This window comes from Arachis hypogaea, chromosome 13 (genome assembly GCF_003086295.3).
Source record: "Arachis hypogaea cultivar Tifrunner chromosome 13, arahy.Tifrunner.gnm2.J5K5, whole genome shotgun sequence".
NCBI lineage: Eukaryota > Viridiplantae > Streptophyta > Magnoliopsida > Fabales > Fabaceae > Arachis > Arachis hypogaea.
Window position 1 is genome coordinate 142,527,870 of NC_092048.1, and position 27,919 is coordinate 142,555,788.

General features: G+C 33.3%; 2 protein-coding genes and 1 long non-coding RNA gene across 6 annotated transcripts; 1 reads left to right on the forward strand and 2 right to left on the reverse strand.

Annotated features, from left to right (window-relative positions):
- The first annotated feature begins 108 nt into the window (after positions 1–108).
- Positions 109–18,634, forward strand: LOC112792446 (uncharacterized). 4 transcript variants are annotated; one of them, XM_029297327.2, is made up of 17 exons: positions 109–236; positions 325–404; positions 594–650; positions 6,525–6,713; positions 7,033–7,581; positions 7,967–9,169; positions 9,324–9,651; positions 9,994–10,246; positions 10,328–10,544; positions 10,655–11,007; positions 11,084–11,611; positions 12,362–13,556; positions 13,634–13,987; positions 14,302–14,539; positions 15,037–17,648; positions 17,756–17,910; positions 18,029–18,634. In XM_029297327.2, the coding sequence occupies exons 4-17, from the start codon at positions 6,585–6,587 to the stop codon at positions 18,348–18,350; spliced, it is 8,436 nt and encodes a 2,811-aa protein (XP_029153160.1). In that variant the 5' UTR covers positions 109–236; positions 325–404; positions 594–650; positions 6,525–6,584; the 3' UTR covers positions 18,351–18,634. The 4 variants fall into 4 exon arrangements, with proteins under 4 accessions (XP_029153160.1, XP_072068993.1, XP_072068992.1 ...); XM_072212892.1 differs by adding an exon at positions 2,527–2,678 and having other exon boundaries at positions 211–404; XM_072212891.1 differs by having other exon boundaries at positions 211–404.
- Positions 18,635–19,472: 838 nt separating this feature from the next.
- Positions 19,473–21,106, reverse strand: LOC112792448 (protein SLOW GREEN 1, chloroplastic). Its single transcript, XM_025835690.3, has one exon. The coding sequence runs from the start codon at positions 20,832–20,834 to the stop codon at positions 19,812–19,814; it is 1,023 nt and encodes a 340-aa protein (XP_025691475.1). The 5' UTR covers positions 20,835–21,106; the 3' UTR covers positions 19,473–19,811.
- Positions 21,107–26,952: 5,846 nt separating this feature from the next.
- Positions 26,953–27,919, reverse strand: LOC140178221 (uncharacterized). Its single transcript, XR_011870486.1, has 3 exons — positions 27,568–27,919; positions 27,418–27,471; positions 26,953–27,340 (listed from the first exon to the last, which is right to left on the reverse strand). It is a non-coding gene; the product is annotated as an uncharacterized lncRNA (long non-coding RNA).

The following is a 27,919-nucleotide window of genomic DNA, read 5'->3' on the forward strand; positions in this document are numbered from 1 at the left end:
TTAATGGTAATTTTTTATTGATTAAAAAATGTCTTAAAAGACTATGGAAAAAATAGACAATTTTAAAATTTTTCAAAAAAGACAAAATTATAATTAAAGAGAATAAAAAAATAGAAAGAGAAAGTAGAATTCAATTGGATGAGTTGGTTCTCCTTGCTGCATCCACTATTTCGCTGGGATAAAGACGTCGATGACCTTCGAAGATGAAGCAACAATCAGCCTTTTAAATTTGTTAGGTAACTATTGTTACCAACTCTGTCTCTCTTTTTGACAGATTTAGCATTTTTATTCAATTCTTCCTCTAACCTCAACCACCATTTCCAGAACTTTTTTCTTTGTGTTGGACATGGTAGAGTTGCTACGATCCAGACTTCAATAGAATCTAGACGTTTCCAAAGACAATGGTAAGTTGTCTCTTCTATTTGATTGCATTGTGGGCAAAGCGAATTTATGAAAGGGATTCGAGAATTCAACCCCTTCGTGACAGGGACTCCTTCGTACAAAATTTTTCATAAACAATTCATGATTTTTAGTTGATAGTTTATCTTCCGTAGTTTACTCCATAAGGCTCTTTCTTTACATTATTCTGGCAGGTACTCTACTAGAAAGTGATAGAATCGAAAAGCCACTTTGTATCAAGAGGCTACAAAGTAAGCTCCTCTTTTTTCTAATATTCATATAATTTTATCATCTGCTTCATTTAATCAAGTATTGAAAATTGTTGCGGCTATATGTGAGATGAAAATAGTTTGAATTATTGCTTGATTTTATATTCTGTTAGGAAGAATTAACTCATAAACCCATTATGGAGTATGGTTTGTATCAGGGTAGAATAAGAAATAATTGAATAGATATCTTTAAATTAAGAATCATCTTTTATTCTCGTGTTCAAAATGTAACAGCCTAATTTTTGCCAAAATAAAAATAAACATACAATAAGATAAAAACATAGACTACAAATGTAGGATAATTTTTTCAAAAAAAAGTAATGTAGGATAACTAATAAAATCTCAATTGTTTATATATAAATCTTTTTTAACTCACTTATACTTCAATAATACATTTTAAGAGTGTAATAATATTCTTTTAAATTTTTTAATATATTTAATATATTTTAATCATTTATAGTAAGACATTTTTTTGTGATGTTCTTAAAATGTGTCAATTTTATATTTGGTTAATCCTATGTGGATTAGTATCAAAGGCATAAACACGATACATTGGTCATACATATTAACTATTTATTAAGACATGAATTTTAAAAACATATGTGACCTATAATGACATATATATATATATATATATATATATATATATATATATATATATATATATATATATATAGTGACGGACCCAGAAAATTTATGTTGAGGGGGCAAAAATAATGCACATTACTATCAAAAGATATATTAATTTAAATTTAAAAATATAAAAATGCACATTAATTATTTGAATACAAAAAAAACCAAAAATTACATTAACCGCTAACTTTTTTCGCTTCAATTCTAAGAATTTCTTTTTATTAGAAGAGACTAACAGAGTGACTTCAAATTCTAGTGGTTCTTTTGAAATATTTTTTCATTATTATTTTAAAAAATAAAAAAATATATATTTTAAATTAGTAAATTGATCAATTCACTTTAAAAATTTATATGCAACATAATTACATATAATAGAATAGAACGAAAGATAAACAAATAAATAATAAGGATCACTAAATTGAGAATAAAATAAAATATATAAATTCATGAAGAGAATAAAAAAATAGATTAATACATAAATTATAATTGTTTGAGTTAAAATTTGCAATTGAAAATATCAAAAAGAGAAATAATGAAATTGAAAAATAAATAAAGTCATAGAGAGTTATATAAAACAAAATAGAGAATTTAAAATTTATCTTCTGATGAAGAGAAAATGTCCACTAGATAAGGATTAGAAAAGAAGGTTGAAATTATAAAATTAAAAAGAGGGTTTAAAAGAATATATGAGTGACGGTTGGGATTTGAGAATAGAAGAAGACTAAATTTGATTAGGGTAACTGATAGTTAAAATGATAGAAAGATAAAATAGATTTAGAGATTTTAACAATTGAATTTTGTTTATTTGTAATGGGGTCATTTAAAATTTAAAATAGAGACATATTATATAATTATATATATATATATATATATATATATATATATATATATATATATATATATATATTGTTAAAAAATATGAAATGAGAGTGGGGGCAAGTGCCCCCTCACTACTATGCATGGGTCCGTGCCTAATATTTTATCAGAAAGTTAAGATATATATTTTATTATAATTTTGCTTCCTTTAAATTTTTTAAATTTTATTTACTATATTCATTATCATTATTATCATAAGCAACAATAGGAATAAAATTAATTTTTAATAACAAATATATCTGTCTCTTTATTATATTTTTTTATCAATGGTAAATTTTTTATTGATTAAAAAAATTTTTAAAGGACTACACACTAATGGGACAATTTTAAAATTTTTCAAAAATGACAGAATTACAATTAAAGAGAATAAATGAAATAGAAAGAAAAAATGGAATTCAATTGGATGGGTTGGTTCTCCTTGCTGCATCCACTATTTCGTTGGGATGAAGACGCCGACGACCTTCGAAGATGAAGTAACAATCAACCTTTTAAATTTGCCAAGTAACTATTGCTACCAACTATTTCTCTCTTTTTTGACAGATTATATATTTCTGCTTAGTTCTTCCTCTAACCTCAACCACCATTTCAAAAACTTTTCTCTTTGGGTTGGACATGGTGGAGTTGCTACTTGCTACGATCTAGGGTGTGTTTGGCAACCACGTTGAAAGAGAAAAAGCACGTTACAGTTTCGTGAATGCTTCAATTTTTAGTTTGACTAATTTTTCAATCTATAAACGCAGAAGTGATTTTGGTTACAAAACCACGTTTACAAGAAGCAAGAATTTTTTACTTCTGCGTTGCACTAACTGACTTTTAGCCATTGAAATTTAACTTTTATTTTTCTTTTACCAACTTTATCCTTTATACATATTATTGTATTATTTATAAAATTTTTATTATTTCTCTTTACATAAGCTCTTTTTTCTATTATTTATTTTTTATATTTTTTACTAATTTTTTATTTGATGTTATATATTTTTATAATGGTAATTTTCGTGCATTATATTTATTATTATCTTTTTATAATATAATTTATTGATCCCATTAGGTAAAATAAATTAAACAAAAAATTAACCATAAATAATAATAATAGTAAAAAATTATAGCGTACCAAAAAAGAATATTAAGAATACTAAAAATATAATATATAAAAATATATAAGAAAAAAATATAAAAAAATTAAATATATATATAAAAAATAACATTATAATTTAATGTCATGTCCTTCTTAGTAATTATCTATTTAAAAGTGATTTTAACTAATATTATCCAAACAATATTTATTTTATCAAAATCAATTTTACTATAGAGTTGCCAAACATAAATCATGTTGACACAAACTTACTTCTACCCAAAATCAATTTTATAAAATCACTTTTATTCAAACTCCAGTTTAACCAACCACAATCCAAACACACACCTAGACTTCAATAGAATTTAGACGTTCCAAAGACAATGGTAAATTGTCTCTTCTATTTGATTGCATTGTGGGCAAAGCGGATTAATGGAAGGGATTCGAGAATTCAACCTCTTCGTGACAGGGAGTTTTTTGTACAAAATTTTTCATAAACAATTCGTGATTTTCGGTTGACAGTTTATCTTCCATAGTTTACTCCATAATAATCTTTTTTTGCATTGTTCTGGCACGTACTCTCCTAGGAATTGATAGAGTTAGAAAGTCCTTTTGTATCTAGAGGCTACAGAGTAAGTTTCTTCTTTTTTCAACATTCAAGTAATTTTATCATCTACTTCATGTAATCTAGTATTGAGAATTGCTGCGGCTACATCTTGGCTTAAAATAGTTTGAATTATTGCTTGATTCCATGTTCTGTTAGGAAGAGTTAACTCATAAACCCATTCTGGAGTATGGTTTGTATCAGGGTAGAATTAGAAAATAATTGAATAGAAATCTTTATGTCAAAAATCTATTTTTATTCTGATGTTCAAACTGTAACGGCCTAATTTTCGCCAAAATAAAAATAAACTTACAATAAGATAAAAGCATACACTACAAATGTAGGATAACTCTTTCACAAGAAAAAGTAATGTAGGAAAACTAATAAAATCTCAATTGCTTATATATAAATCTTTTTTAACTCATTTATAATTTAATAATACATTTTAAGAGTGTAATAATATTCTTTTAAAGTTTTTAATATATTTAATGTGTTTTAATCATTTATACTAAAATATTTTTTGTGATGTTCTTAAAATGTGTGTAATTTGTATTTGGTTATCCCTATGTGAATTAGCATAAAAGGTATAAACACGGTAAATCGGTCATACATATTAACTATTTATTTTGACACGAATTTTGAAAAGCTATGTGACGTATAATGACATATAAAATATATGTAGTTAATATTTTATCAGAAAGTTAAGACATATTTTATTATAATTTTTTCTTCTTTAAATTTTTTAAATTTCATTTATTATAGTCATTATCATCGTTATCATCAGCAATAATAAGAATAAAATTGAATTTAAGGACAAATATATTTATATCTTTTTATTATATTTTTTTGTTCAAGATAGATTTTTCATTGATGAAAAAACGATTTTAAAGGACTACAGACAAAAAGGATAATTTTAAAATTTTTCATAAAAGACAAAATTGCAATTAAAGAGAATAAATGAAATAGAAAGAGAAAGTGGAGTCCAATTGGGCCGGTTGGTTCTCCTGGCTACATCCACAATTTTGCAGTGATGAAAACGCCGACCTTCGAAGATGAAGCAACATTGAGCCTTTTAAATTTGTTAGGTACTTAGGTAACTATTTCTACCAACAATGAAACTTTTTTGTGAGGAAACCAAATTTTTTCGAAAGTTTAGTAAAACAAGCACCTCTACTGCATATGCACTGTATCATCAAGTACCTTTACTGTGTCAGAAGCAATTCCCTATCATCAGTTACTAAACTAGCGAAAAACTGTATTTCGGACCGCTTTGGGTTGAGAATTTTGAAAATTCGAAAGCCACAGGTTATTGTCTAATTAGATATGTTAGATGTCATTTATGATATGAAATAATTTTTTATATTATCAATTGTTTACAAAAATACTAATTGAGTGAACTTATACTATTTAAAAGACTAATTTAAAAAATAAGTCATCTTTTAGAAATTAATTTGACTATTAATCTAAATTTTTTATTATAAAAAAAGAAAATATCTAAAACGGAAAGTTTGACACTTTGATGGCGTAAAAAGAACGACAGCGTAAAAATAATGCGGAGTAATACCTATAAATATACCTATATAACCTTGTTCGGAGGGTGATGATGAAGCACAAGAAAAGAGCAACAATGTCTTCCATTTTCTGGATATAACGCAAGAAGCAAAGAAAGAGAAAAGGAAAAGAATATATCAACTCCAACAAATTCTGATGAGTTGCTTGCTCGATCATAATTAACATTAGAAGAATTAAATTGAGTTGATTTAGTAGTTAGTTCATTAAATCATTTAAGTAAGTGCAGAATGTTCGAATCCGTCTTGTGAATGCAATAACTCATTGGTCAATAATAAATTTTTAAATGAAACTTAGTAACACAACAAATTAATCTTTGACCGATCCGGTGGAAAACCATACTCAACATCAGAAGATAGATTGATAAGGAAATTCCACATTCAAAATCTTTTTTTTTTTGTTCATGAGACATGGTTTTTATCTATATTTTCTGGGTAAAGACTATGTAGGGCTATTTTTGGGCTTGGGCCCATTAATGCTCGAAAAGTATGGAAGAGAATAGAAAGAGACCATGACCAAAAAAAAAAGAGAAAGAGACGACGATGACATTGGTCAAAGTAAGTCAAGAGTCCATGACCAAAAAAAAAAAAAAGAAAGTCAAGAGTCACTCCATGAGCGTGCTGAGTAAGGAACCACCCCCGAACTGACCAGTTATTAAAAACAACAGAACACAATCAACATTACACTTTCAATCAATTTTCTCTCTCTTTCAAAAAATTTCCTGTTTCTTTTTGGAATGGGTAAAAGACTCAAATAGGAAAATACTTTATATTTGTGTTGCTGATGATAAGTTTTAAATAATTATTACTAATTTATTACTACTTTCTAATTCTATTCTCACTGTTTTTCTGAAAAAAAAAATTTACTTTTAATGTTGTGAAGAAACTAACTTTTGGATAATCTTTTATTGTTCTTTACTCCTTTTTCTCTTTGAGCTTAAAGGCACTCATGCTCATCAAAACATGATAATGGGGTGTCCTTAGTGCATGTACGAGAGAAAATAATTGTACGAGGATTTTTTTTTCTTCCCTTTCCTTTCTAGCTAAGAAAACCATTTTCTTTTGCTTATTCTTACTCACTCTAATGGCTTTGCATTTTGAAGGGTCTTTGTGTTTTTTATCAAGCATTCAGCACTCTATGCGCTACTGAAATACCTCGTTGCATGGGAGACATGTTGAATTGGAGTTCAAGAAGAAAGAAGGCCATTGATTATAGTGATCATGGCTTTATGGACACTGTGTTTTCATGGTCCCTTGAAAACATTTTGAATGAAGATCTTTACAGGGACAAGGTTAAGATTTCAATATTACAAAACTACTATTTTTATTTTTTTTAATTATTATTATTATTATTATTATTATTATTATTATTATTATTATTATTATTATTATTATTATTATTATTATTATTATTATTATTAAGTGATACAAGGTTTGATTTATCTTTTTTGTATCCACTATCATTACTTGTGTTGCAGTGTTGGTAATATGTTATTGGGATCAGAATGTCACAATTTGTATTTTAATTCAAGAGTTTGCATTCTTGTCATGCTAAACATGTTACGTGCGGATCCATTTTGAGTTATTCTCTTTGCTGTTTACACGTTACAGGTGAAACAAATTGATATGAGATTTAGCTCCATTGAACATTATTTTGGGTCATATGTGTACCCCTTGTTAGAAGAAACCAGAACAGCGCTATGCTCAAGTATGGAAATCTTGTCCAGTGCACCTTTTGCAGAAGTAATCTCTCTTAAGGAGTTATATTCAACTGATAAGAAACTCTATGGTGTTAAGACTGGCATTTGGAAAAACAGGTTCTCCGGTCATGGAAAAGAGCTATACAAAACGTTGTCTGGAGATGTTTTTCTTCTGGCTGATTTTAAACCGGAGACTGCAAATGATTTACAAAGGGTTGGAAGGATGTGGACCTTCGTATTGTCTGCTGGTATACCGGAGCAGGAACTTGAGGAAGACACTGATATTGTATCTTCTTTTAAGTTTACTGCATCTAAAGACATTGACGTTGATGAATTAAGGGAAAAATCTTTGTTTATGGTGTTTCTAACAAATATAATCCCCAACAGAAGAATATGGAAAGCATTGCACATGTCCCGGAATTCAAATCTGATCAAGAAAATTTTATGTGCTAGTGATGTGGTAAGACATTTTGTTTCTTGTAATGGCTTTTTTCGCATTGTTTTCTAAGGAATATATAATGTAGGAAAAAGATAAGTTGTTAATGTCAAAACACTCATATTATCATTATGTGCAAAGTATAACATTGTAATGAACTCAAGTAATTTAAAGATGTATTGCTGATTGTGTATGAGTCAAATAGTGTAATGTTGTTTTGCTATTGATATATGAGAAGATTCATGCCAATTAGCTTAATTGTTTGTGAAAATGTAATTCTTTTTTATAATTATAAAAATGTAAATAACATTTTCTTATTAATTGTTATGTAACTATATTTCATCTCTAACTAAAATTTATTTTACCATCTGATTATTGCAACAACTTATGGATGTGTGATGCAATACAGGCTGAGGAAATTTGTGACTACTGCTCTTCAGAGATTGATAATCTAAGAAATGACACAACATATGAAAGTTTATTATCTGAGCTGAATGAGTCCCAATATAAGGCAATTTGTGCATGCCTTTCTTCCTCTCACTGCAATCATAATGCTACTGTGGATCTCATTTGGGGTCCCCCAGGAACTGGGAAAACCAAGACTTTGGGAACACTTCTTTTTGCTCTATGGAAAATGAACTTTAGGATTCTTGTCTGTGCCCCAACAAATATTGCCATTAAAGAAGTGGCATCACGTTTCTTAAGTATCGTGAGAGAATCCTTTGATGGAAAATCTGATGATGTGTTCTGGTCATTAGGAGATATGCTCTTGTTTGGGAATCATGAGCGGCTCAAAGTTGGTGCAGACATTGAAGATATATATTTGGATTATCGGGTCAAGCAGCTCCTTACATGTGCTGATTGGAAATATTGTTTCGCTTCAATGATTGACCTTCTTGAAAATTGTGTTTCCAGTTATCATATATTTCTTGAGAATGAGTTGTTAAAGGAGCAAGGGCACGTTGATGATAAGTCTACTGATGAAACAAAAGATGGAAACTCATCAGATTGTAGTGAGGGGATACAGAAATCGTTTCTTGAGTTTATGAGAGAAAGGTTTCTTTCTTTGGCAACAGCACTCAGAAACCGTATTTCCATCTTATGTACTCATGTTGCCAGAAGTTACATTTTGGAGTATAACTTTGAAAACTTGGGCTGCCTTATTGAGTTACTTGATTCGTTTCAAGATTTGCTGTTTCAAAATAATATCAACAGTGAAGTGTTGGAAGAGATTTTGTCACCTTCAGACATGTGCCACAGTTCTTCTGGGCCATTTATGCGTGACGAAAGCTTATTGTACAAGAACAGAACTGAATGCTTGTCTTCTTTAAGAACCCTTAAAAGTTCTCTTGATGTACTCAACTTGCCAATTTTTTCAATCGAAACATCAATTAGAGAGTTCTGTTTCCGGACTTCCTCAATAATATTTTCCACTGCTTCTAGTTCTTCTAAGCTACATTCTGTTGCCATGGAGCCACTAAACATTTTGGTCATTGATGAGGCTGCACAGCTAAAGGAATGTGAATCAACAATTCCTTTGCTACTTCAAGGCATAAATCATGCCATTCTTGTTGGAGATGAATGCCAGCTTCCAGCAATGGTTGAAAGTAAGGTACATGAATGCTTCTTTGCTTTCATGCACATTATATAAATGTTTAATACTTTAATTTGGTCAATTTTATATCTCTGGCCCCTGCAATCCACCATCTAAATCCTAGAATTTCCATCACAAATTAATATTTATGATTGTCACTGTTCTCTTGAAGATTTCTTATGAAGCTGGTTTCGGAAGAAGCTTATTTGGGAGGCTGAGCTCATTGGGTCATCAAAATCACTTTCTCAATATGCAGTATAGGATGCATCCAGCTATAAGTTACTTTCCAAATACACACTTCTATTTAAACCAAATTCTCGATGCTCCGAATGTGGGGAGAAAGAACTATAGAAAGAAGTATCTACCAGGGTCAATGTTTGGTCCTTACTCTTTCATAAACATAGTTGGTGGCAGAGAAGAATTTGATGATGCTGGACGCAGCAGAAAAAATATGGTTGAGGTGGCAATTGTGATGAAGATACTTAAAAATTGTTTCCAAGGTTTGTGGTTGTCTCTCCTCCTGTCTCTGTCCTCTTTTTCCTTTTTTGAATTCTCAGTAGTAATTTATAATATTATTGCATTTTATTATTTAATAGTCAGTAACAAAAAAATTATTTTTGGAGTTTAAGACTTTGTTATGTCATTGTGTGTACCATTTCAGTGTTTAAATTATACAATTACAAATAGCCTAAAGAAAACAGTATGGTAATTTGGGAAACATACAAGATACATAAATCTGTTTAAAAAATAACTACTTTGTTAGCGTTTCTTTCCTTCAAAATAAACAATAAAAAATCTTCCCTTTATTTGAATATGTACTGCTACCTTTTCTTGGTATGCAGGTTGGCTCGACTCGAAGGAGAATGTTAGTATAGGTATAGTGTCTCCATATGCTGCTCAAGTTGTTGCAATTCAGGATATGCTTGGACAGAAGTATAACAAGCATGATGGGTTTTATGTGAATGTGAAAACAATTGATGGCTTCCAAGGTGGAGAGCAAGACATTATTATATTATCAACAGTTAGAACCAATGGAGGCACTCTCCAGTTTATTTCTTCTCCTCAGAGGACTAATGTTGCTCTTACAAGGGCTAGGTAGAACTTAATATCTATTATTATTTTAAATTTGCATTGCCCTTTTGTCTGAAATTGTAATGTTGCTTTGATATCCAACAGACACTGTCTATGGATATTGGGGAATGAAAGAGCCTTAGCAAGTCAAGATAATGTTTGGAAAGCTTTGGTGCTTGATGCTAAAAAGCGTCAATGTTTCTTTGATGCTGATGAAAATGAAGAATTGGCAAAAACCATTTGGGATGTCAGGAAAGAACTTGATCAATTTGATGATTTGCTGAATGCTGATAGTCTCCTTTTCAGAAATTCCATATGGAAGGTATTTGTGATTCTCAATCTTGTGGTTTTGACTTATTATTTCTGACTTTGATATTCTCAGCATCTGCTTAACCTTTGATTAACCATGGCCATTCTTCCATTGTTTTGCAGGTTCTTTTCAGTGATAACTTCCTTAAATCATTTAAAAAACTGCGATCAAAGCGAACCAAAAAGTCTGTTATAAGCCTCTTACTTAAACTTTCCAGTGGGTGGAGACCCAAAAGGATGAAAGTGGATGTGCTTTGTGGGAATTCATCGCAGATGTTGAAGCAATTCAAGGTTGAAGGTCTCTATGTCGTTTGTTCAACGGACATAGAAAAGGAATCAAGGTATAAACAAGTTTTAAAGATATGGGATGTACTGCCTCCAGAGGATATCCCTAAACTAGTGAGACGCCTTGATAACATATTTGGAAGCTATAGTGATGATTTTGTTAGTCGTTGCAATGAGAAATATTTTGAGGGGTAAGTATGTCAAGTTTGCATTTTATTGTACCTATGCTATTATGGCTAGCTGATGTCATGTGTTTTGCTTTTGCAGGAAAATTGAGATTCCAATGAGCTGGGAAAAGTCAATTGAGATCATCAGATTTAAGAATCTTGATACTAGTGTAAATGATGCAGAATTAGGTCCTCAAGGTGATCAAAGACTTTATATTGAGAATTCAAACGTTGAAGAGAGTCTTTTGTTGATGAAATTCTACTCTCTATCCTCGGTTGTGGTCAACCACTTGCTTTCTGACTGTGACAACAATGAATTGGATCTTCCGTTTGAAGTAACAGACGAGGAACGAGAGATAATCCTCTTTCCTAAAAGCACATTTGTGCTTGGTCGCTCTGGTACTGGAAAAACCACTGTTCTGACCATGAAGTTATTTCAAAAGGAGGACTTGCACCACAAGGCTGTTGAAGCAGCATATGCAACTACTAGTTCAGCAGTTCCTTGTTTGAATCAGGATTACAAAGAGAGTTCTTCTGTCGATGACAGGCCTGTCTTACGTCAGTTATTTGTAACAGTGAGCCCCAAGTTGTGTCAAGCAGTAAAATATCACGTTGTTCGTCTAAAAAGGTGTGTAACTTCTTTGATTCATCATCTCAGATGAATGGCAGGGTAAACATCTTTTTTATTTGAAATATGCGTACTATTTTTGTTGTAATCTGTTTTGAAGTCCATCAGATTGTTATCCATCAATGTTTATCTTCGTAACATTTTATGCATTGAAACTTTGGAAATGTGATAGTTTTAAAAAAAATGTTATTTTGTTGATTCCAGACGCAGCTTCCATTTGTTGTATTAATGGAGGAAATATAGTCCCTAGTGGTTAAATCTGGAGTTTCAAATGGATTTAAGTTTATAATTTAAGTATAGCTACATTTTTTCATGCATATTTATTTAGAAACTGTTTAGAAGCAAATATTTTTCAACTTGACAGATGTATTCAAAGAAAAATAGTTCACTTTCTGCTCCAGTCAAAATAGGAAATATGCCAACTGTCAACCCTTTCAGTTTGGATATGATAAAATATATTGCCAGTGTGTTCCAACTTCTGTTTTCATGAACCATAGTAGAAACATATTTGCTGCTTTGTAGTGAATTGCATGTAAAGTTTCTTAGTTTTTCCTTTCTAAGAAACTTTGTCATAAGTTCACACTCTCTTAGCTCCTTAATTCGTTGTCCTCATTATGAGTCTAGCATGTCAAAGTCATTTAAGTTAATTTGGTTCTCATGCGCTTTGTAAGTTTCTTAAATTTCATCTGTGTCATATATTTTGTGCATGATTTCGTTTATAACTAATATCATCAGACATTGTGCTAACAGATCTATATGTGGTGGCAATGTTTCTGCTGAGAGGAATCCTATGGATGAAGATATTGATGTTAATGCATTGCAATTCAAGAATATTGCAGATTCTTTTATTGATTTGCCTGCAGATGCTTACCCACTTGTCATAACATTTCAGAAGTTTTTACTGATGCTTGATGGAACTTTGGGGAATTCCTTTTTTGGAAGATTCAGTAACCTTGATTCTAATAGTCAAAATCTTGGTGTCAGTTCTGTTGCTTTAGAGACCTTCATAAGAAATAAGGAGGTGACGTATGATAGGTTTGCTGCATTATATTGGCCTCATTTCAATCTCCAACACACTAAGAAGCTTGATTGCTCTAGAGTATTCATTGAAATCATATCACATATAAAAGGTGGTATCCAAGCTATGGAGCCTGGTGAGGGTAAGCTAAGCCGAAACGATTATCTCCTGCTGTCTGAAAATCGTGCTTCAAGCTTAACTAAACAGAAAAGAGAGATGATATATGATGTTTATCTGAGTTATGAAAAACTGAAGCTAGATAAAGGAGAGTTTGATATGGCTGATATTGTAGTAGACCTGCATCGTCGACTCAGAAGTAAAAGATATGAGGGTGATGAAATGCATTTTGTATATATTGATGAGGTGCAAGATCTAACAATGAGTCAAATTGCTTTGTTTAGATATGTGTGCCAAAATGTAGAAGAGGGGTTTGTTTTTTCTGGAGATACAGCACAAACTATAGCAAGGGGAATTGATTTTAGGTTCCAGGATATAAAATCTCTCTTCTACAAAAAGTTTGTGTTAGAGTCAAGGAGAAACACATACAATTATGGAAAAGAGAAAGAGAAAATTTCAGATATTTTCTTATTGAACCAGAATTTTCGCACCCATGCTGGAGTGCTGAAGTTATCCCAAAGTACCATTGAGCTTCTTTTTCGCTTTTTCCCTTATTCTATTGATGTCTTGAAGCCGGAAACCAGTTTGATATTTGGTGAAGCTCCCGTTGTTCTTGAATGTGGAAATAAAGAAAATGCAATTGTAACTATATTTGGAAATAGTGGACATATGACAGGAAAAATTGTTGGTTTTGGAGCTGAACAAGTAATTTTGGTACGAGATGATTTTGTTCGAAGGGAAGTTCTGGATTATGTGGGGAAACAGGCACTTGTATTAACCATTTTGGAGTGCAAAGGCCTAGAATTTCAGGTTATCTCATAACTATCCCATTTAGTTTATTTATGCTATGTTATATCTTTTTAATGGTCTTTTGTGCTATTTTCCAGGATGTATTGCTCTACAACTTTTTTGGCTCTTCGCCCTTGAAAAATCAATGGAGGGTGGTATATGAATATATGAAGGAACAAGATATGTTGGAACCTAAAGAACTTAAGGCTTATCCAAGTTTTAATGAATCAAAACACAATATTCTGTGTTCTGAACTCAAGCAGCTGTATGTGGCCATAACCCGTACAAGGCAGAGATTGTGGATTTGTGAGAATACAGAAGAATTCTCGAGACCCATGTTTGACTACTGGAAAAAGAAATGTCTTGTCCAGTTCAAAGAATTGGATGATTCACTTGCTCAAGCAATGAAAGTTGCAAGCAGTCCAGAAGAATGGAAGTCGCGTGGCATAAAGGTTCTTTTTGTTCTCAAGCATTATTTTCATTGTGTTTCCTTAAGAAAGAATTAACATATCCATTATTCAGTATACTACTTTTGAATTTAGATTGACTCATTATTTATTGGTGTCATGTCATGGTAGTTCATTATAATTTGTTTAGCCATATAGAAGTAATATCTGTATAGCTATTAAATGCTCTCATGGTATATCACAGTTCTCACATATAGGTCTATAATATGTGAACCATAGAGAAAATCTTTGCGAACCATTTTGTTTTGACAATTCTTTTTCCAAACCAAGATTATATCATTATGATTCTTCCTTTGCAGCTCTATAATCAAAATAACTATGAGATGGCAACAATGTGTTTTGAAAGAGCAGGGGACTCCTACTGGGAGAAAAAGTCTAAGGCTGCTGGTCTTAGGGCAACTGCAAACCGTTTGCGTGATTTGAATCCTGAGGATGCGCACGAAATTCTTAGGCAAGCTGCTGAAATTTTTGAAGGAATAGGAATGATTGATATTGCAGCTCAATGTTTTTCAGATTTGGGGGATCATGAAAAAGCTGGTATAAATTTGAAGTTTAGCTTCTTATATCTATGCTTGTCATCTGTTATTAGTTACTTCTCCACATTTTTTTTTCTCTTTTCTTGTTTTAAAGATTTTCTGATTTGACATAAGAAATTAATGACTAGGCCTGTTGGGCTAAGTTACCCAGGTTGCTGAATTGAACACATTTAAAAACAGAACAAGTTGAAACCCATAAATATAAGCTCTTCTACGGTAGCACTAACAGTTAATATCTAACAGCATTATCATATTTGACATTTCTATGTCCCCTATTAAACATGCATTATTGTGTGATTCATCATAAACCAAGCTCTTCCATTCATATCAAGATAGTAACAATATTTTGGATCATAAAATATCTTAATCCTTCCATTATTTTACTTTCTGTTTCATTTTTAATATATTAGAATATTTATATATCTTGAAAATGTATATGATCACTTTTAAGATTTGTAAACTTCTCTACTTAGAAGATTTATTTTCTTTTGCTATTAGGGAAGCTTTATTTGGAGAAGTGTGAGGAGCCTGATTTTAAAAGAGCAGGAGATTGTTTTTATCTAGCTGGATGTTGTGAAATGGCAGCTCAAGTGTATGCTAAAGGCAAGTTTTTCTCAGATTGTTTGACTGTTTGTGCAAAAGGAGGGCTTTTTGACCTTGGCTTATACTACATTCAGCATTGGAAGCATAATGAGTCTGCTGGCCCCATTATGGCTAGAAGTCATGAACTATACACAATGGAGCAAAAGTTTCTTGAAAGTTGTGCTCGTCATTATTATGATCGTAAAGATACCAGATCCATGATGAAATTTGTTCGAGCTTTCGATTCCATTGAATCGAAACGTGAGTTCTTACGTTCGTTAAGTTTACTTAATGAGCTCCTCTTGTTGGAAGAGGAATTAGGAAACTTTGTGGAGGCAGCAGACATTGCTAAGATGATGGGTGACATTTTGTGTGAGGCTGATTTGCTAGCCAAAGCTTGTAAGTTTGTTGAAGCTTATGAACGAATTCTTTTCTACGTTATTGCAAATTCTCTTTGGTCTTCGGGGAGCAAAGGATGGCCCTTGAAACAGTTTGCAGAGAAGGTCGAGCTTTTGAATAGAGCCTTGTCATTTGCTAAGGAAACATCTAGCAGCTTTCATGAGCGTGCTTCTACTGAGGCTGAAATATTATCACGTGAGGATAGTAATATCTTCAAGATAATGATTCATTTAAAATCTTCTCGAATGCATGGAAGTATCAGAGGTGAAATATTGTGTTTGTGGAAACTTTTGGATGTACATTTTCAGATGAACACCTCAAAGTATTTCTGGAAAAATAATGTGTTTGATGATTCTGTGGAAGGAATGATTGTGAAGAATCAGCTTTCTGTGGAGACTTTGTTTTACTGTTGGACAAGTTGGAAGGATAACATTCTCCTTGTATTGGAATATCTTCCAAGTTTCAAATGCCAAGAAATTCACCAGCATAACAGCTATGGATTGTTTGCATTGGATTATTTGGGTGTTCAAAAACAGAATGACATGTACCTTCTACTTGTCCCTGATGCTAATTGGGTGATAAAAATGGGTGAAAAATTTCTGAAGAAGAATGGGAGGCTAGTATCTGTTGATATTCATGCTTTAGTCTCTGCAGCAGAGAGTTATTGGTGTTCAGAGCTATTTTCTGTTGGTATGGATGTCTTGCACAACCTTGATGCACTTTACAAATACTCAGTTAACAAGGTTATTTCAGAATTTTGTCAACTCAGGTGTTTGATGCTTATCTATGATGTTGCGAATTTTCTGTGCAAATCCAAGTGTTTTAGCTGCAGCCATGGTAGCATGAAAACATTGGAGAAATTTTCCAGATATCCAATTGATGATTTTCCGCGTTATATAGCTCTTCTAAATGGGAAGTTACTAACAAAAGACATGTTTTCTCTTAAGGAAACTGGGACTTATCGGGATTTGGTCGAAAAGGTGGTCTTTGAGAACCTTAAACAATATAGGTTGACTTATGGTCAAATTGGAAGAGTGGTAGTTATGATTCTTGGTACACCTAAATTTAATAGGGAACTATTTGTGGAAATTGTGACAAAATGGCAAGGTAATCTACCTTGGCAAGAATTCATTAAGAGCTTGTATAAGAATTCAACAAAGGAATCTTCGAAGTTCAATGAAGCAAGTGAAGAGCTGCTTCACATGCGCAAGTTTTATGAAGCTGTGCGGTATACTTACCATGTCGATTGGGAGATTGAAATTGACTATATTTCTCCCGGTTGTTTTATATATCTCACTGAACACCTTTTTCTCTTAGCATCCCGTTGGAGGGGTTTGGTTGTTGCCACAAAGTCATCTTTGGTTGAATGGCTCATTTACCAGGAAGGAAACTCCCCTAAAGATTTGAGTTCAAAGGATGGTGTACCACAAATTGTTGAAGATGTCCATAGGTTCATTTACAAAGTCATCCGCGTGCTTCTTAGTGAACCAATTACAGTAAAAAAGTGGATTAGAAAATCAAACATGAATGTGGAACATTATTATCCATTGTTTGTTCTAAGATTGGTTGTCTTACTATGTTTGCTTCATCTCAGCTCTGGGCTCTATCTAGATTTACTTCATGATTTGTTCCGGAAGAACAGCAGCGTGTCTGCTCAATGTGCACACCTGCCTCGGGAATTTCTCGATGTTCTTCGCAAGGGAAAGAATAGCCTGGGCTTGAAAGTATATGCTGAGGCATTTAAAGTGATTGACGATCCCTTGGTAATTGTCAATTTACGAAAGAATGCTTCAAAATTTGTGTCCCCAGATGCTACCATTATTGATTTAATGACATGCCAGAAACAAGAGCTCATGTTAAAAGTATTGCTTCCAAAACAAGTAGATGATACTGCCGCAGTTATAACAGAAGCTTCTGACGCAAAATCTAATGTGTTTCCTTCAACAAATTGTTCAGATCTCCCAAATAGAAGTTCTGTTCTTGTTTCGGATCAGCCATCGAACAGTGGGGGAATTAGACATAATGAGTCTATGAATGTTCTCGGCTTCTGGGATGTGTTGGAGAAGTTACAGTTGGCTGTAGATGAATCATGTATGGTAAAGGTTTCGCATTATTCCATCATGATACAGGTATGCTTCTTCCTTCAATGTTTTCGTGTGTTCGTGTTTAAAGACTAAGATCAGCCTTATATCTTTTGAAAAGTAATTATGTGCTTCTCACCTTTCACACTCTTCAGGAAAATTTCCTTGCCCCTTGCATTGAGCTGCTAATTTCTTCAATATGGGGAAGCTTACCGAAAAACCCTGTAAACCTTGAAAACAAAAATGAAATGGGAGAGGTGTTGAACTTGCTTGATGAACTGAAGCAGCTTTCTTCGTCATTGATTGCAACGTAAGTTACAGAAATATTCTCTCTTATTGAATTTTATTTTGGACTTGTACTATCAAATCAGTAAGTTATAGAAGTATTTTTAACTTTCTGCCGGAACTGTGATCGTCTTCTCCTTCAGTGATTTGAAGAACCAACTTCCGGTTATTGGTGAACTTTCTAAGAAAATTCTTTCAAGACAACCGAAAGTATCACATATCCTGGATCAGCTGTTTCTGCTGTGCGAGAAGAAAGTAGTTGTTGACTATGGTGTGGCTTCAGAAGCGAGCACAGCAGCATTGGACAATCATGACCACGGGCAAAGTGCTCTGGAGGAATCAAAAGACAAAATGTCCAAGAATTCTCGAGTCAACATCAATTCAGGATCCGGAAATACCAAGGGGAATGGAAAAGGGAAGAAAAACAATTCTAAGAAAAAGAAGGGAGGCAGAAAAGCGAAGTGAAAGTGCACTTACTTCCCTTGATGAGAACTGTTGTCAGCTTGTGTAGACATAGATGTAGTAATTAATTATGCTTCTCAGCTTTTGTGTAGACAGATATGTAGTAATTAAATATGCTTGAACTGTCTGGTTTTGTTTGTTCTGATTGTGTATATCCTTTGCTGTAAATAAACCTTTAACCAGTAATTTCCCCAAACCCAAGATTTGGCTCCTGCATTTCTTGGCCATCACGTATCTGCTGATTGCAGCTGTGATAGATTGCTTAATGAAAGCCATTTGTTCTCTCATTTTAAACACAAGTACACTGCTCACACGACAACCAAATGCGCAACAAACGCTAATTCAGATTTTTAAATGTGAAATTTGCAGAAATCTTATCCCGTAAACTCAACCATTGTGTTCTTTGTATTTTGGAATTTGTTAATCAAGATTGAATAATATTTGTCTGAAACATAAACAAAATATCCTTCGTAGTTTCTCTAACGCTTCCATTCAGTTGTGAGAATCTTCGATCAGAAAAACACGGCTCTTCTAACAATTTCTTTAGATAAAAACCCAAAGTTAGTCTTCATTATAAACTCTTATAATACAACATCGACTAATACATTTTCATATAGTTATTTCAATTGAACAGAAGAAGTTTACTAATACTAATATAATAGTTCATGTAAAATGGCTGTTGTAAAATATACCAAATCACATATCGACTTAACAGTTACCAAATCGCATTTAAGTTCCACATATTGATGAACACACGAAACAATCGCAAATTGTTGACATATTTTTGTCGCATGTAAAATGGAATCAATGCAGAAATAGCGTGTTTAAAATTTGTGCAGTGTAATTGTAATTAACTTGGTGATCACCACGCATAAAGTGAACAAAAGAAGAGACAAAAGGAATTATGCCATGTGCCATAGAAATAGAATCATGGGCGTACTTAAAGAAACAAGCAACTTTAAGCCACTTTTCTATTTTCTGGTCGCCTTAAAGCATGTATCCACACTCCATACCAAATACGTTGGCAAACCCACCAGCTTAAAACATATAGAAAGGCAAGATTCGATAATAACAAATCAGTAACATGATCGACTTGAAAATGAGGGGAATCAACAGAAAACTATATTTAGGAAACATTATGGATTAAAGTGGAAAATAAAACACTGTAAAGTGGAAACATAAACACTATTTGTTACAGGTGCCGAGCTTCTAAAAAAGTGTATCAGAGTTCAATAGAACTCAATTGTTTGTCACATTATTAGTACAGTCTCTATAGTTCTTAAAACGTGAAAGAATTTAACTTGGAATCATGCAGATGAGACTAACACTCACCTCACACAGGAGAAAATCAGACTCCAAATTCTTGTGTCTGGGTGTATCCAGCCACCCATCTTTATTATTATTATTATTCTAATTATCCAAAAGAAACTCAACTTCTTTCCAAAAAAAAATTGTTACTTTCTTTTAGCTTTCGTCGGAACCAAACAATTTCATCCTTGACAAAGGAGTCCTCAAGTACCCATCAACCTCAAACTTCTTTGGCGACAATTCTCGATACTTGGCGAATTGTTCCTTCGCCTCGTCATTCCGATCAAGCAAACTATAAATCATTCCTCTGCAAAAGTAAGGCCGGAAATCAGAAGGGTCCTCTTTGGTCAATTGCTGATAAATCCCCAAAGCTTCATCAACATTCTTCTGAAGGAACTGGATCTGCGCCATGATTAGTCTCACGTCCCTTGCTTCCTTCGCCTTGTTCTTCTCCTTTGCTACCGCAAGAGCCTCCTCCAGCCTCTTCATCACCGCTTCTCCTTCTCCGCTCCGATCCATTAACAACGCATTCTCGAATAGAGCCTCGAACGAGAGCGGATTCGAAGCGAGAATTTCTTCATACACCTTGCGTGCGTTCTCAATTTCGCCTATTTCGCTCATTAGCCTTGCCGTGAGGAACTTCCAGTCTGTTACCTCGGGTTGCGCGGTGCATAACCGTTTGAGAATGGAGAGCGCCTCCTCGTCCTCGCCTACTTCGAGCTTCTGCTGCAGCAGCGACTTGAGCGCACTGACAGCTTCGTCGTTGGTTCCGAGGAACTCAGACAGAGGGGAAGAAGACGAAGAAGAGGAAGATGCTGCTGCTGTTGTTGCAGCTGCTTCGGCGGCGGTGTTTTCGGTAGTGGATTCTTCGAGGATCTGAGGGGACGGCTCGGCGGAGGTGAAGGTGGTGGGAGGTAGTTCGGCGCGGGCGGGGAGAGCGGAGAACTTGACGGCGATTGCGGCGGCGAATACGGCTGCACCGGCTAGGGTTTTGAGGTTGCGAAGAATGGGATTGGTGGCGGTGGTGGAATTGGAAGTAGAGGAATGGGCGGAGACGGTGAATCGAGGGAAGGAGCGGCGAATGGGGATGTGGAAAGGGAGGTTAGGGGGAGGGAGGGATTGAGAGCGAGCAAAGGAGAAGAAGGAGGGCGGGACAGTAGTGAAAGTGGAAGAAGACATGGTTGAATTAGGGTTTGTGACAGAGAGTCAACAACGGTAGTGGATGTTGTTGGTGGAAGACTCACTCAAGGCACAAGGGGGTGTGCCTGTGAATAGTGTACTAGTGTAGTGTGTGTTTTGGTGTTTGGCTTGGTTTTAGTTTTAAACTTGGAGTCTTTGACTTGTAACGTTGAGTCTTTGTCAAACTGTGGGCGAGAGTGGGTGGGTACTGGGTAGGTGTGGCTTCTCCGCTACCTCATGCGATCATGTCTCTATCTATTTCTTCAATTTTTCTTTTATATTATTTAGGATAAATCACGTAAATAAATAAAATAGCATTTAAATTTACATGATTGTCCTAAAAATGGAAACGCCAACATATGTTCGGTTTTGTCGATAAAATTCTTTGATTTATCCATCCTCTCTTTCCCTTTATATAAATCGAATCAATGAATTTGATTTAATCATATTAGTGACAATCAAAATAGGTAGGTTCAATTTATTAAGATAATATGTTGTAACATATACATCAAAATAAATGAATTCAATTTACTATAGCACAACATGGTATAACATATATGCTTACAATGATACTAAATCAAAACTAATATATATATATATATATATATATATATATATATATATATATATATATATGGTCCAATGGTAATAAATCGAATTTAATTAATTCAATTTATTATAATACTTATGTATATTTTTTTATTTTTTACGGTATTCTGTAATTCAGTAAGTTAAAAACTAATTTGTCGCGGTAATGAGCTCTATTTAAGAGTTTGTCGCTGCCCAATAGATTGCTGCATGCACAAGACGAAATTCGAAGATACTTACGTATATAAATAGGAGCAAAACGTTAGATCCTTATTAAAATGGACTCACAATGGCTAGTGATGAGAGATTTTTAGTTCTTATGCATTATAGAGGGTCGATTAAGAAAAAAAACATGAGAGGAAATAAAATTTACTGATAAGAATTCGTTGAGTGTTTTTATCAAACCCTATATGAGTTTCGTTGAGTTTCAGAATACTATAATCTAAAAATTGGGACTGCATGGCATAAAACGAGTGGAGAAGTTATTCTATAAAATCCCGATTTCTATTGTACGTGATGGTGTGAAGTACGATTTCTTCATGATAGACAATGACGAAAATTTTCAAGTTTTGTTCCACTATCGTCGTCAGTTTTTCGAGGTGATGATCCATGAGCTATTGGCCAAGTTTGGAGATGTGGTCTGTAGTTCAGGAGATTCAAACTAGAATCCTCAATCTTTAGCAATGTCAGGAGCCTCTAGTTCAATGTCTGTTAGTGCCTTATCATCTGTGCTAGCATTACACTTTAGACAGTTTTAGTTGCATCTCCGTCGTAATCTAAACTACGATTGTGACGGACAAATAAGTGATAACCAACCCTTCAGTTAGCTTGCTATTGCGATGACCGGTACTCCTATTATCCTCCCAATTTTAGGAGAGGGTGGAGCACTAGATAGTGTTGAAGATGTACTGCGGGATGATGATGATGTGGAGCACACCATAATTAAAGATGATATAGGGAAGAATATTCCAGTTAAGGGTAGTGAAGTATTTAGTTCGGGAACTTAGCAATACCCACCCCAGTTTTCGACTTTAGACTTAGAGGCCATGACACAGAAGATGTTACCGGATGTAGCATTTAGATTTGGGACAAAAAATACACAAGATACATGAGGTCTAATTGAGTTTCAAGTTGGTCAGCAATTTCAGGATAAAGAGGAGGTCCTCTTAAGCATGAAGACTTATAGCATTTGCCGGTTGAATACAGAATGCTGGAATCTATTCATATCAAATACCATGAAAAGTGTAAGGAGTTTGGCAATGGTTGCACATGGTTGATTCGGATCACTCTTCGCTAACGAAAGTGTATTGGGAGGTAAGACGATATAATGGACCTCATACATGTCTGGCCACGTCAATATCTAGTGATCACAGTATGCTTGATTATCATGTTATATCTACTTTCATACTGCCTATGATTAGAGCTAATGTTATCATGTCGATCAAGGTACTGCAGAATGCGACAGAGACACATTTCAGATTCAGACCGACTTACAGGAGGATTTGGTTGGCTAAGCAGAAGGTCGCAGATTTACGAAGATTGGGAGGAGTCATGTAATTAGTTGCCGAGATGGGTACATGATGTGCAGATAACGATGCCAAGTAATGTTACAGTGTTGAAGACGAGCCTTATGCGAGTTGGTGGGCAAGTAAATGAGTCATCAGCTTATTTTCATAGATTTTTTTGGACATTCCAACCGTGTATTGAAACCTTTCAGCATTGTAAGCCATTGGTTAGTATTGATGGAACCCACTTGTACGGTAAATATGGGGGCACACTGATGGTTGCGATTGCTCAGGACGAAAATTCTAACATCATTCTCATTGCTTTCGCACTTGTAAAGGGTTAGAATGCAAAGTCGTGATCTTTTTTTTTTGTCTCACCTTCAGTAGCACGTAATGTCTCAACCAGATATTCTAGTCATATCCGATAAGTACAACAGCATCAAGGCTGTATTGGATGCTTCAGATGGTGGTCGACTTCCGCCTTGTGTATACCGGACATTTTGTATCCGACATGTGGCAGCAAATTTTACCCTGAGTTTTAAGGGCAAGGATGCAAAGAGGTTTTTAGTGAATACTGCTTACGCTAAGACTGAGGTTGAGTTTGACTACTGATTTGACATTCTCCAATCCAAAGACCTCACAATCTGTTACTGGGCTAATAAAATTGAGTATGATCATCGGACTCATCATCAAGACGAAAGTCGGAGATTCGGGCATATGACAACAAACATCTCCAAGTGTGTGTAAAACTCCATACTAAAAGGTGTGAGGAACCTTCCAGTTTGTTTGTTGGTGAAGTCCACTTATAGAAAATTGACTAAGCTCTTTGTCCATAAAAAGAGAAGTAGAGGCACAACTAGGGACTTGGCAGCAATTTAGTCAGCATCTGATGAAGGTAATAGAGGCTAAGATGAAAGCATTAAGGTGTTTCACCGTGACTTTGTATGATAGAGATAATTTTTAGTTTACCGTGACCGATACTATTTCGACTGGTAACTTCTCACTTGGCTCTTACAGAATATCCCTAAGGGATCAGATATGTGATTGCGGATATTTTCAGGCACTTCATCATCCTGTCGCCATGCCTTGGCATGCTGTGCATATTCACATCTAAGTTGGGCAACTTAATACCTATGTTACCTCGGTCTTCAATGTCTATCATATGGGATTTACTCCTCCGATCCTAAAAGGTTTTTGACCACCATATGACAATCCCACAGTTATACCCGATCCCACCAAGAGACGTGTGTCTGAAGGGTGTCCCAGGATTACTAGGATTCGGACTACCATGAATGAAGTTGATTCAAATAGACCCAAGCAATGTGAACTTTGCAAACAGCTTGGCCACACACGGAGGAGGTGTCCACAGAGAGGAGTCAACATGGGTTCTGGTTATACTAGTAATGTGTAGGATTGTTTTCATTGTGGTATAATCGTATAAGTTTGATCATATTGAGTTGCCTTAGTTTTCATTGTATTACTTTATCTTTATGTTAGTTTTATCGTGTTGGTTTGTGTTAAATTTTGTTGAACTACTTTATTATTGTGTTAGTTTTTTATTGTGTTCTGTATTCACCCTTTCACTTCATTAATGAATTTTCACATATCGATTACCAGTTTTATCGTATTTTATCGGCCTGTGTTAGAAAACATCCAGCCGAATAAATATGACAATCTATACAAGACATTTAAGTATTCATATTACACAATGTCATATCCTAACAACATAATATGAGCATCTAGATAATAATGCGAACATCAAATACTAACAATATCTAACAACAATTCGGCTAATAAAATAGATGTGACCTTGTAAAGTAGAAACGACAGTGCCTGATTTTCTGTGCTTTCTAGGTGAGAGGTGCCTCATCCTCGTCTTTGTCACCATTTACCTCTATCTCGTCTAAAGCGCGTCCAGGTGACCTAGATGGACCAGCATGTGCGGGGAGAGCTGCTGCAATTGCCAAAGGGGAGTCCCACCTAGTGCAAATGTGTCATCCAAAGGTCTTGATGGAGGCTCGTTCAGGTCCACATCAAGGTGTGTGGAATCTAGCGAGCTGAGATCTACGGAAGACATGCATCTCCAAACGCCTTCACTTGACAAATGTACTAACTAGTAGCTCATCCAACCTAAACCAGTGGTCGTTGAGTCTCGCAAGATGGGTTAAGCCTACTATCTGCGTGTACGGTATGATCCTATCGTCTAGAACAATACTGTGCTACCTCCTCATGCTGGTGATACATCGGTGGGCTGCATAACGAATTAACGATTAAAAAAATTCCCTAAGAACCATAACAGTCAATAAACACAATTCACCAAACGACTATTAAGTAATGCATGCCTTTTTGGACAAAATACATTAAACCCAAACAAATAATCTTACAATGCCCATATTCCCAACAAATTCAAAAAAATCATATCCAAGCTAAATCTAAAATCACCTAAAATAGAAAATTCTAATAAAAATAAATTTCAATGTAAAAAATATTGCAAACCTAAAATGAAATTCTAACAGAACCTATATAGTTAATCTAACATTTAAGACTTAAATTAAATTAAATTCTAACTAAACTTCTAGTGCCTAGTTAATCTAATATTTAAGATTTAAATTAAATTAAATTAAATTAAATTAAATTCTTACTAAACTTCTAGTGTCTACTTAATCTAACATTTAAAACTTAAATTAAATTAAATTAAATTCTAGCAAAATTTCTAATCTTCAAAACTTACAAATTCTAACAGAATTTCTAATCACTCTCTTACTATCAGTTATTTATCACTTCTCTAACTTGCATTTGTAGTTTTAAAATTTTAACAAACTACTAAATCACTACTCTAACTATCATTTGTAGTTTAAAAATTCTAATAATGCTTATAATCAAATTCTAAACAACTTAATATTACTAACAATTTCGGTCTATCTTAAAGAAAATAAATTCCATTTACTAACCTCTTTAAGGATGTCACTAGCAATATGGACAACTCCATCCAACCCATATATATGATTCCAGTCGTCTTCTATTTCCGCAATTTTAAATCTTGTGGTTTTGTTGCTTAACTTTTCTCTGGATGGTGCGTTTGGAGGGTTGAGAGATAGCAAGATGAAATTTGAAACAAGTGAATTCAAATTGTATATATAAGTATATATATATTTGATTTACCAATAATGTACGTTTCTTATAAATCGAATTTAGCTATTTCGATTTACTATATGTAGCTCATTCGTCCGAATTTTAAACCATATTAAATCTAAGTTTGTTATTTCGATTTACATATATACATACTAATTCGAATCTTATTAATTCGATTTACCACTAGCATGATAATTCGAGTGTAATAAATTTAATTTATATATAAATATCAAACAAGACAACCATATAATGTTATTACATTTAGGATATTCGTGTAATATTGACACCTATTTATTTTGTTTATGTATTTTATCCTATTATTTATTTTTGGAAAATTAAATTAATTTGCATATTCATCATTTGCGCACTCATTGAAATCTGAATCACTTATGTAACAAAAACACTATGAGAAGAGTTGCCCTTTTATTAAACAGGTAAATTTTCAATTTTTTATAGTCTATTTTATTATGAGAAAAGCTTAAAAGTCAATATTTTTTTTTGAAAAATTAGTTTATATTACTTGAAATACAAAATAAATATAAAAAAATTATTATTTACTTAACACTTGTATATTTTATCTAATTATATATGTTGTAATGCATATGAAGGTCACATTATAAGATAAACATAAAAAATTACAAATCTAATAATACTCAATAACTGAAAATCAAATGGATTTTCAAAGTTAATCATGTACAAAAATTAATATGGATTAGGAAAAAGAAAGTAGTTCTAAGAGAATTACTATTCAACTTCATTGCAATACACTTTGCCTTTCCTCTCCTGAGACAAAATAAATTTAAGTATAAATTAGTTAATTAAACATATTTTTATATATAATTAAAAGATCACAAAAAGTGGAGAAAAATCATCACCTCTGCAAATATGCGTCTTTTATTCATAAGTTTTGTCTTTGATCTATCAATAATTGACTTTATCTAAAAGAAGAATCACGAAATAATAAAGTAACATAAATATACACATAAATAAAAAGATACACACATAAAAAAGAAGATTAGCTATACTTGTTCTCGTTCTTTCTTTATTTCACTTTTTATTAACAGCTCAGGATCTTTCTCTCGAGTAACAGGAAAATATACCCTTGCTTCAACCTGCTAGAAATGAAGTAAATTATTAGTAAACTAAGAAATTGAATTTATCCAACAAAAACAAAATTCTCATTTTGTTAACCTTTTCTAAAATAGGTTCATAGAGGCACGGAGTATCTTCCTCTTCATGGTACGGTATAAATGTAAATAATTGCTGGATGACTTTATTTCCCTGATATAACAATGATAGAAAATTTTAAATATTTGATAATAAATAATTTATCTTTATTTATTTTTTAAAAAACTAACCAGCAGATAATTTGAAAAATTTTCTTCTCCCAGAAAATTCTTGAGAAACTTGAGCTATTCATAAAAGGAAAAAAAAGTGTTAGAAATAAATCAAAATTAAGAACAAATTAGATTGATTAGAGCAATAATGGAAAACAAACAACGATATACCTGTATAATTGAAGACCATGATGATAGAATTAATTTTTGTCCATTAAATCTTTCATAATATTTTGGACATTTATCTTCCTTAAAGTACATTAAGACGTCCCAATCGGCTCTAGCAGCATTGTTGAACATTTGTTTCAGAGGAAGTGCAGTTTTAGCTTCCATTGAAGTGCTCTCTAATTGCTTCAAAATAATGTCTTTAACGTATTTTCTTAATCCATCGTAAGACTCTAATAATAATTCTTCAGTTTTAACAAAAAACTTATCAATTTTATCGCAGTCAAATATCAAAGCTAATGCTTCACCGGCAACAACGCAAGTTGCATCTTCTTTGAGTAAAGATAAGAATTGACAA